Source organism: Gymnogyps californianus, chromosome 1 (assembly GCF_018139145.2).
Source record: "Gymnogyps californianus isolate 813 chromosome 1, ASM1813914v2, whole genome shotgun sequence".
NCBI lineage: Eukaryota > Metazoa > Chordata > Aves > Accipitriformes > Cathartidae > Gymnogyps > Gymnogyps californianus.
The window spans coordinates 142849979-142860419 of NC_059471.1; the positions used below are offsets into that span (position 1 = coordinate 142849979).

Genomic DNA, 10441 nt, shown 5'->3' on the forward strand with positions numbered 1-10441 from the left:
TACACACTGTTTTTTAAACAGAGGTGTTTAAACCCCAGCAGCAGGGGCTGGGCAAATCAGCACATCTATGATAGAGGCAAAAGGAATCCACATCTCCAAGCCCCTGTCTAATGCTTTGTCCATTACACAGCTGTAGCAAATCGGTGGTTTTCCCCCTTCTTCGTGTCAGAGCCCAGCAAAAGATATACAGCCTTACTGACTGAGCTGCAGACTGTAAAAGAGCAGATAAAGATTTACAACAGCTAGTCCAGCAACACAACATATAAGAAGTCGTGCATCTTGCAGTACTACTCACTCACCGAAACATTACGTTATTTCTCAAGGAAAAAAAAAGCAATTTTGGCTCTCGTGCTTTATTATGTTACTTGTTTTTAACTGTATCGCAAACTGCATCTCTATTAAATTGGCAACATTCACTAAACTAGACACAGGTAAAGTACTGAAAATCCAAACATACTTACTAGGGAGCGTACACCTCTGGTTAAGGTGCACTTCTAAGTGTGATTAACTGTTTGATACTGATACACACTTTAACATAAAGTGGGCTAGCATATTCAAATAAACAGCAACTAAAAGAAAAAGCTTCTACAGTTAGGCAATATCAGGGTGCAGAAATACAGCAGTTTTCAAGTACGAAAAATAGAAAGATATGAAATTAAAAGAATTGTATTGTATTGTTACCGAAGATGTACACTATCTCCCACAGCAAAAGTTTCCAAGTTGACAAGTTTGAGGTGATGCACATGTTAAGCTACACCATGGAATCTACTATGAAGATCTAACCCCTTTTCCAGCAACGTACAAATCTCAAATTAAGACATCTCAATTAAAAAAAAAAAAAAACCACAAGCAAAGCCCAAATATTTCACTCTAAGTTTTCTAAGTACACTAGTTTAAAAAGCAAGCAAACAACAACAAAAGAATCCACCCAACCCCCCAACCAACTTGAGATGCACTGGATGCAGTTTTTCTAGGAAAACACAAAAACAAAACCAAAAACAGGCCCCATGACTGACTTCAAATGAAAATCTGGCCCCTCAAGCCTCCCCAGGACATGGGTATATTTACATGGCTTAGTAAATCACCACAGCTCAGTTATTCTTAATGAAGATCCCATTACAGAACTGGGGCTGTACTGTAGCCTGTTCACCTCCCCAACTGTTTTTCCTTCTGTAGAACCTGGATAGTACAAGAGCCTCACAATAGCAGACTAAATTTATGACTACAGATATGCAAATTTGACAAAATAATATTGAATATTTAATTAAATACCCGTCTGATTAAATACTTCAGTTTTAGTATTTGTTACAGGTAGGAACAGCTTTGTATTTTTTAATCCTCAGAACAGGCTGTATACAAGATGTATCCTGTGCCATGTTATACTCTTCCTTTCACTGGTGCAGTCTAGTGAGGGGCTGCATCTAATTCCTTAAGAATCAGCATGCTAAAAACATATTTGAATTGCTCTTATCTGTCTATATGCAATAAGAACACATGTAACTTTCAAGTTAATGACAGTATATCCAATATATAGAAGTAGGTAGTTTTGATCAGGAAACGAGCAGGTATTACGTGGCAATAAACAGCATCCTACAATAATTCAAGGCTGCTAACTCAAAAATACAGAAAATGACTAACAGTTCAACTCCAAGCTCACGCATTGAACCCTGCATTATCTGGTGGAGGTTTTTTTTTTTCCTCAAATATAAAAAGAGATGCTGGTCTTTCTATAGTCCTAAGATGAGGAGCAAAAATTTATTCAGTGATTCAGTGTGTGAAGATAAAAACAAAAAACTCTCTAGAGCATGTTGGGGACGACAGGCCTCTTGCTGCTTATCATCACAGCATTCACGTGGCAGCCACTGGTTACACTGAAAAGCAACATTACATAATAAGTTATTTTCAGTTTCCTCATTGCTAATTTCTTCCCAGTCATCCAATGCTTCCTCATTACTGTCTGCTTTAGAGGCATTCACCGGTTGCCACAAAAATGCTGAGTATCAGCAGAAGCAGAGAAATGGCACGAGCAAGTAAGAGTAAGCGTGTCAGTGGCAGTAATGGAGTCAAAGACCCATTTGTGAATTAAAACAATAATAAATGCCAATATCGGATACCTGCAGATTTTTTTTTTTTTAAATGAGATGCCAATGGCAAGAAAACTTTGCAAACATTAGAGTTTACTTATCCCTTTACTTGCTCTGTAAAGGGTGGCAAACCAGCCAAGTAGTAACACAAACGTTTAGTTACCATTTCTGTTAATTAAAACAGACGGCCACCACTGTATTCACATCATTGTCTAGCACTGTCTCCATGGAACTCTGGCAAATTCAAGTGTGTCTGCATTTGAGCCTTACAAAAAATACATGAAGAACATAAAAGTTTGAAATTAGGAGTGAGCAAATTACACAAATACTCTTAATATATTTTTCCTTCTGAATTTCCTTTAGGGACTCAGGCCTGTGTAATGAAGATAACAAATCAAACTGAAGTCAGACATATTTATGAACAGAAAAGAAAGCTCAGAAATTAATATTTTAAGTCAAGGAAACACACATCAACACACGTAACTCTAGAACAGAACCACCGCTTCTACAGCAGAAGCGTTTCTCACACAAAACCTGCAGTTCGGGCTTTGACAGAAGACGTTGTTAGCGACACTCAGAGAGTCCCACGAGAGCCGGGCTGGGTGCTAGGGCTCCCCGTGGGTACAGGGCCGTGTTTTCACCACGGCTTGCCGCCGTTCGGTTTGGCAGGGGCGCGCCGCCCCCTGGCGCTAGGAGTCTGGAAGGGGCTGGCTGTGCGTACCGCTCCTCGTCTTCAGCTGCGACTGGGCGATATCGGCCAGGGCACTCTGTATCTTTTCCAGCAGCATATCCCCACGATACACTACCTCTTCCAGACGGGCAGCTGCTTCATGGTTTTCTTCTTCTAATCGATACAGACTAGCAGCCTTTAAAATAAAAGGGAGAAAAGTAAGGATCTTCAAATACAATACAAAATTGGCTTTGCTACGAAAGAATGGTGATGGAACAGTTAGGGCTCCCTGGAAAAGAGAAAGATTCTCTCTTTAGCCCCTGAATTACATACTAGCAACTTCAAAGCAACTCGTTCTACATTGCAGCCTAAAACAGTGCATATCCACATGGAGTAAACACACACACAAAAAAACCCCAAATAGAGATGTTGGCTTCTTTCATATTACGACTCTTGGCTCAATACAGCTTTTCTTGATGAGAAGTGAGTATTTATCCCCCTTCCCACTCCCTTACTGAAAGGTGCTCAGCAAGATGTAAGCATAATTTATTTAAAACTTTCCGTTAAATAGTGTATTTCAGATTAAACTGTATTATTTAACCTTTTTTCTTCAATATTTTGTTTCAGAACTGCTTTTCAGTTAGACAAAATTTAGTGAAATAAAACATTTTAACTTCAAAATATTTTAATACTTTAAAATATTTACCAAATTTAAAACTACTAAAACTTGTTCTGACTGGTTAACAGAAAAGACAAAACAAAATACTTTAAAATTGATAATTTTTAAAGCAGTTATACAGGTCCTTAAGAAGTCATGCTTAAACTAACTGGCAAATTCTATCCACATATTCACCTTCTGTTCTGCAACACTGATGTCTTTAGTGAAGGTCAATATATGCATGAAGAACTTGATAGCCCTCGGAGGAAGGGTCAGAGAAGGAAGATGGCAAAAGGTAAAAGTTTAAAAATTGGAATCCAGCTCAATTACTTCAGTCTCAGTTGTTAAATAGTTGACTGCAGGTAAGCCACAGATTTGAGCAGAATATGTACTGCCAACTTCACCACAAGGGAACTCAAAAGGGACAGGTAAATTGTGTTGGGCATTAGTGTAGCAGCCCCTTTTATCATTTAAGACAAGCCTCAGATTTGAAACATATACCAAGAAAACCTTAGTGTTAAAAAAAAAAACCAAACAGATCGGCCTAAGTACATCTCTATTAGCCAAGTACCTATCTACCACTTCTCAACAAAACCTATACTGCATATTTTAAGAGTGTTTCAAGCACCTTCAAAACAGGTTTTTTAAAGAATGTCAGAATATTTATCTTTAATACTGCACTAAATTAAACAACAGAAAATAAAAATCAAAACTAGAATCAGTAAGTGATGGAATCCAAGCTAACTTATCTCAAAACCACATGAAACAAAAAAGATCAGAAGTTCTTATGAAATGACATTCTGCATTAACAGAGCAAGAAACTGTTCGAGCATCACCTCTAAGGAAAGCACGCCCCTACTGAATAACCAACTCTTTCTGGAGCACCCTGCTTTTCCTGCACCAGCTGTCACTATGATCAGACCCTGCTCAGTCATGGAAGAAGCCTGTAATTTGTCTGCAGCAGGAAAGCTGTCTTCAGCTATTAAACACACAGTTACATGAAATCATGCTGGTGTTAACAGGCCCAATTAGTATGTTTAGTATGTTCAGCAATTATTGTGACTAGCAACGTTTCCAAATTTAACCTCCTCTGTTTAAAACCAAATGTGATGTCACTGTCAAGTCATTTGTATTTGCCCTGAGGGCACCTCTAGTATTAGTCCTTTGTAAAATGCCTTTGAATAGTTACAGATTATCAACCCAGGTGTAAAACCTTCAGGTGATCTTAAAGCAGTTCCAGGGTTCTCAGAGAAACAGCACTCTTTGCATCCTTGTTGCATTCTAAAAAGAAAATACTTGATGTAAATCTAGCAGTTAGAGTCAAAAAGAAAAAAAAAAAAAAGGAAGATGCTGTTTAACAGGCAAGATCTGTAGAAATAACAGCAAAAAAAACCCCAAACCCCAACACAGCAGCGTTCTTTGAATTGTGGGTCCAAGGCATTTTTTGGAAGTGAGAAACAGCTGAGTATTGTGAAAGGATTCACAAGCTGTTTGCAGCAGTTCAGCTCCTGTAAGGCAGGGAATGGAGGTTGTGATACTGGCTGTGCCTGCTAATAGCTGCCTGGCCAGTAGTTGCTTTCTGTTCCCAAGCTCTTCCTAAAGTACTGTGGTGGTTTAACCCCAGCCAGCAGCTAAGCACCACGCAGCCGCTCGCTCACTCCTCCCCCCCTCCCAATGGGACGGTGAGGAGAATTAAAAAAAAAAAAAAGCAAAACTCGTGGGTTGAGATAAGAACGGTTTAGTAACTAAAGTAAAATAAAATATAATACTAACAATAATAATAACAACATATAATAATAATAGTAATGAAAAGGAATATAACAACAACAAAAAAAAGAAATAACACCCAAGAAAAGAAAAGTGATGCACAATGCAATTGCTCACCACTCGCTGACGGATGCCCGAGCAGCAATCTGCCCCTCCCAGCCAACTCCCCCCAGTTTATATACTGGACACGACATTCCATGGTATGGAATAACCCTTTGGCTAGTTCGGGTCAGCTGTCCTGGCCATGCTCCCTCCCAGCTTCTTGCACACCTGCTTGCTGGCAGAGCACGGGAAACTGAAGAGTCCTTAACTTAAGATAAGCGCTACTTAGCAACAACTAAAACATCAGTGTTATCAACATCATTCTCACACTAAATCCAAACCACAGCACTGTACCAGCTACTAAGAAGAAAATTAACTCTATCCCAGCCAAAACCAGGACAAGTACCTCTGGTCTAAAGAGAGAAGAAGCAAGGAACAAAAGCATCAAGTTTGGCTGGTCCAAAGAAGGACACCCTATTACTGAAAAGTGAAAGAACTGCTTTGTGACAGAGCTGGAGAACGTAAAGTATATTCTGCAAACCCTTTAACAACCAGAAACATTGTGGAAGAAGAAAATGCTTCAGTACAGTGTTGGCTCTGCAGCTACAAAATGAAACACGCTCCTAATGAGCGAGAGAATGTGAAAGATTATCCAAGTGAAAAAAAAAAAACCAACAAAACCCCCCCAATGCATCAGTACTGTTGCATCTGTTGTATTAATATTTGAACAGCTGGGGAAAAAAAAGGGGTAGCAGTTTCCAGTATTGTGGTGTTATGATAAAAGCACTTTTTTTTTTAACATTCTAACAGAAAACTAAGTTTAAAATATTCTCACTGTGTATAATCTTATCTAGAACTAGATGCAAGTTCAGTATTTCCACTAAGCCTATAAAGTACTCACAGGCTACCCTCATGAAAAATTCAGGCTTATATTAAAATAATTTTTCAAGATTACATGGCCTAGAGAGTAAAAAATGTGTTTTAAAACAGGAAGAAGTTTGCTTCAGTTATGTTTTGATATTTTAATTAAGAACACTCTTACCTGCAAAGCTGCTGTCGATTCTTCACTAGGCAAGGAATCTATTAGAACATCAATATCTTTTGCAGTTCGTGCAATCAATGCTGCGAACAGTTGGGCGTACTCTTTAAAAAAGAATAGTCAGCCTACTCAGTACATTATTAGAAATAAGCACAATTCTGCATACACAGCACAGAAAATTCTACAGACTTGAAGTATACAGGTGTTAAAAATTCTCCTACATGAAGAAAACAACAGTATCACAACTGATGGGAACTCAACCATATTAGAAGATGAAGGTAGTTTTATTCCAGTCCTAGATTAAACAAGGTAACTGGTTATACAAAGTGCTGGGCTTTGTACAAATGAGAAAATAGCTAGAACTCCATCATGGTTAGCCAGTTAAGAAATTAATAATACCAGTATTAAGTGTTCTAGTCACTACATTAAGTATTTAGAAATAGCTAGAAACTCATTTAACTTTTCAATCCTTGCCTTGAAATCTGCCACTAGACAAAAAAAGAACACTAGAAATGACGTAAAGATAGTGATTCAAATAGATGGATTATTTAAATCATGTTAAGCAACAGATCATTAGTGAAAGAATTTGAGGGGTTTTAATTTTAAAAAAAAAAAGAATTCCTATTCAGCCACAGAAAAAGTTAAGTTGCCCCTGAGAAATGGAAAAGGATTGGAAGTTTATAACAGACCTTAATTTAGCTGTTATATCATGAAAGAACTGCGTGGACTTTAATAAGAGGCACCATACGTCAGAAACAAAATCTTTCCATATGGAATTGCATCCATTCAATTTGAATTAAGTTCATTACTACCACTAAAATATTGAAACAGCCCTTTTAAATTTATAATTTAAGATCTTCGTATTTGTTTATGTTACTTGGTTCATGAACGATTTGTGGAAGCACGAGAGAAAATACTTTCTAATGGCAAAAATCTATGTAAGAGATTGACATTCTCAAAGACACATTTGACTTTAACTTAAAGAAAACAAAAAACAAAACCAACATATCAATTTAAAACTTACTCGGGGTCACCACAGGGTTTACCTGTAAAGAGTTTTAAGGCCTTCTTATTAAGACTTTAGATATTTAAAGACACATAACTGGTAGTTTTGTTTTGCCTCATCAGCACCACTAACATGGCTGTATGATTTTACTGAAGTCACCATATTCAGAATTTTAGGAAATGACAAATCAAAAGAGAAGTCAGTCATGACCCACCATTTTAAGACCTTAACAAAGCCTCTAGCTCCTGGCACCACACTGATGCTGGCACCTGGGACAGCAGCAGGTAAGATGAGGAAGCAAACAAGCCTTTCAGCTGGCTCTTCCAACTAATTCCAGTATCAGAGAGCAAACCACCATAGACCAATGAAGAACGAGTACTCAACTGTCCTAGAAAGTGCATTGCTGCGCTCCAAACCAGTCTCCCCTGATATCCTAACAGACAAACTTAATCTGATACAAGATATATGTAAAATTTTCCCAGGGAAGGAAAAAAAAAAAGAGGGAAAAAAGAAAAGAAGGAAAAAGATTCAGGATTAGAATAACATGGTTATTTAAATATTAACCTGAAATTCTCAAATCAGAGAGAACTTTTAGTTTGCTTGCCAATTTCAGTGTCTTAGATCAGTTTCTTGTCTCTCAAAAAAACCAACCAACCCAAAAACAAAACAGCCAACAAAAAACCCACAAATGCCAATGGGGAGATTCAACATGACGTTATTCCTTAATTAATTACATAAGCAGATCATACACGGAGAAACACAAATAATTAAAAGTTTATGACACAGAGAATTTTAAACTCATACATGATTTCATAAAACTAACACTAATTCTTTCTAAAAACACTTCTTAGAAGTAATGGACAACTCATTAACAACCTCTTGCAGCAGTCCTATTAAAATGGTTTGTATCTGTAGAGCTACTGTGTCTGTGCAAAGAAACCAGCACAAGAAATACATTGTAATGCTTACTTAACACTTAAAATTACATTTCCGCTATCACAATCTTATGCAGCAAGTGCAGCTGAATTCAATTTATGACTTACCTTCAGTCACTCCACCAGCTACTGGTGGAATCGTTTGCTGAGCATGAAATAAGAGTACAGATTTTGTATTATACAGTGTACTATATCATAACACGTTCACATTTTGTTAGGAGATGCAGAAAGACAGACTTGCCTTCTGTCGGATTAGCAGGCTGATCTTTGTTTATTGCTGTCTGAATGTTGCTGAAAGAGGCCGGGGGGCCACACTGCTGCAACACTCCAATGGCATTACAGAATTGGTCTGCGAGCTGCAAGCAGCAAAGAGATCGTTAATTTGTTTCACCGCTAAAGCTCTATCAATTTTATTTTGCATCCCAGCGGACCCCACGCAGCAGCCCGCCCCGGCGTTAGGTGGGAGCGCACCCCCGTAGCCCATGGCGATACCCCCCCACCTGGGGGCTGCCAGCGCTCGGGGCTGCGGACAGGAGGCCGCGGGGGCGGGGAGAGGGATCGCACCCCCTCACACACGCAACAGCCAACAACGGCCGGGCCCGAGCGCAGCGGCAGAGGCCATGGGGGCAGGAGGGGACTTGACCCAGCACCAGCCTCCCCTCCCCGCCGGCAAGAAGAACAACGGGCGTCGGGAGAGAGAAGAGAGCAGCGCCCGCCTCACCGAGTTCACCGCATCCTGCAGCTGCGTTAACCGATCCGCCATGGCGCCGCCGCCGCCACCGCCCACCTGACCGGGCGCGCAGCAACCAGCGCAGCCAATAGGACGCCTGGATGTTGGGTGGGCGGAGGAGGGACGGGGCGTGGCGGGGGTGTGGCGCAGGCCTCCTTCCGGTGGATTAGGACGGGCCTGGCGCGCCCCCTGCAGGCCTGGAGGAGGCCCGGTCCCACCTCCGGTCAGGCGGCGGGGCCGGGGCGGCCGCGGGCAGCAGCGGGCAGCAGCAGCAGCAGGCAGGAGCAGCGGGCAGGAGCAGCGGGCAGCCCCGCGCCGTTTCAGAGCCACAGGAAGCCACTTTCTGACACTTTTTTGCTTTCTCCCCTGCGGTCGGCAGCTGCTGAACTGCTCCGCTGGGGCCAGGCAGGCCCTGGCCTTGGGTAACGTCGTGCTGTGGCAGAGGCGGGCTTGGCCCACGAGGTGCTGCGGGCAGTGCCGGAGGGGAGCGCTGTGGCGGAGGAGGGAAGGGCGCTGCAACGGGTGCCGTTCGTCTGGAGGAACGGGCGTTGCAAGGCCGTTTATGTCTCTCAGAAACACCTATCCATGCTCATGATAGTAGCAGGGTAAAAAAACCCCTGATTCCTGTGTTACCGGCACTAGGAGACCGGTGCGCCGCGGAGCACGCAGCTTTTGCTGTGCAACAGTCGCTCTGACGCCGGCTGAAGGCAGCACTGCCGCTCGGATGCTCCACTCCAGCCCTGAGCCGAGCAGGCATCGCGTCTAGCGGACGGCGAGCAGTGAAAGGCCAGGAGCGTAGCGTCCTCAACGATCCGGCTTAGAGCCAGCAAGAGCCCTCTGAGGCCATGGGTTGGAGAATAAATACCGATTTGTGCCAGCCAGTACGTGTCCGGTATTTAGCTGGCGGTCATTCGGCACTTAAACCCCTTCTTTCTTATCTCCGAAAGCCGGGCACAACGTCAGCCTTTCCGTGGTCAGGGCCCTCTCCTGATGACCAGGGGGGTTTCACAGCTGGCAGCCGGCCTTGGGAGGGCCAGGCTGAACGTTCGGAAACACCTGCAGCACAAGGCAGGTGGGACAGGACGCCCAGGGAGGCTGTGCGCTCGCTGCCCTCGGGGGTCTTCGGCCTTGGCGAGGCGGAACCGTGGCTGACCTGCTCTAGTGTCGGCCATAGTCCGGCTTCGAAGGGGGCAGCTGGGCTGGAGGCCTCCAGGAGTTTCTTCCGGCTAACTTGTCAGCGACGCTGTGGGCGCAGCCACCCAGCAGCAGCGCGTATGCCGCGAGACTCTTTTGCCGCCTACAGCTACCCTGATACAAGCTAACCCGACAACAGCGTTTTTCTGATGGCGCGGCTGAGGTTAGGGTTTTGTTGGCCTGCGCGTGTGAGCCGGGATGTGGGGTTCCTTCATGTTCCTCTATTAAAAAGCCAAGCCACAAGCTACGGCGCTGTAGACCAAAACCTACCGCGCGTTTTTAAGGGGTTTACAACCATTGTTGAAATCAACAGGTT

The 10441-nt window shown here is 42.6% G+C and overlaps 1 protein-coding gene across 1 annotated transcript; it reads right to left on the minus strand.

Moving 5' to 3' along the window:
• Positions 1 to 650: 650 nt before the first annotated feature.
• On the minus strand, positions 651 to 8967 carry MED21 (mediator complex subunit 21). The gene is made up of 4 exons (XM_050911995.1): positions 8923 to 8967; positions 8443 to 8557; positions 6264 to 6364; positions 651 to 2950 (listed from the first exon to the last, which is right to left on the minus strand). Exons 1-4 carry the CDS (start codon positions 8962 to 8964, stop codon positions 2774 to 2776), a joined length of 435 nt encoding a protein of 144 aa, XP_050767952.1. The 5' UTR covers positions 8965 to 8967; the 3' UTR covers positions 651 to 2773.
• Between the last annotated feature and the right edge of the window lie 1474 nt (positions 8968 to 10441).

What these genes read in the sequence shown, in the direction of transcription:
- MED21 (XM_050911995.1), bottom strand. Translation starts at nt 8,964, where the DNA reads ATGGCGGATCGGTTAACGCAGCTGCAGGATGCGGTGAACTCG. An exon ending in GCCTGCTAATCCGACAGAAG is followed by an intron (nt 6,365 to 8,442) that starts GCAAGTCTGTCT and finishes TCTTTTTTAAAG; the next exon opens with AGTACGCCCAACTGTTCGCA. An exon ending in AATCGACAGCAGCTTTGCAG is followed by an intron (nt 2,951 to 6,263) that starts GTAAGAGTGTTC and finishes TTTATTTTAAAG; the next exon opens with GCTGCTAGTCTGTATCGATT.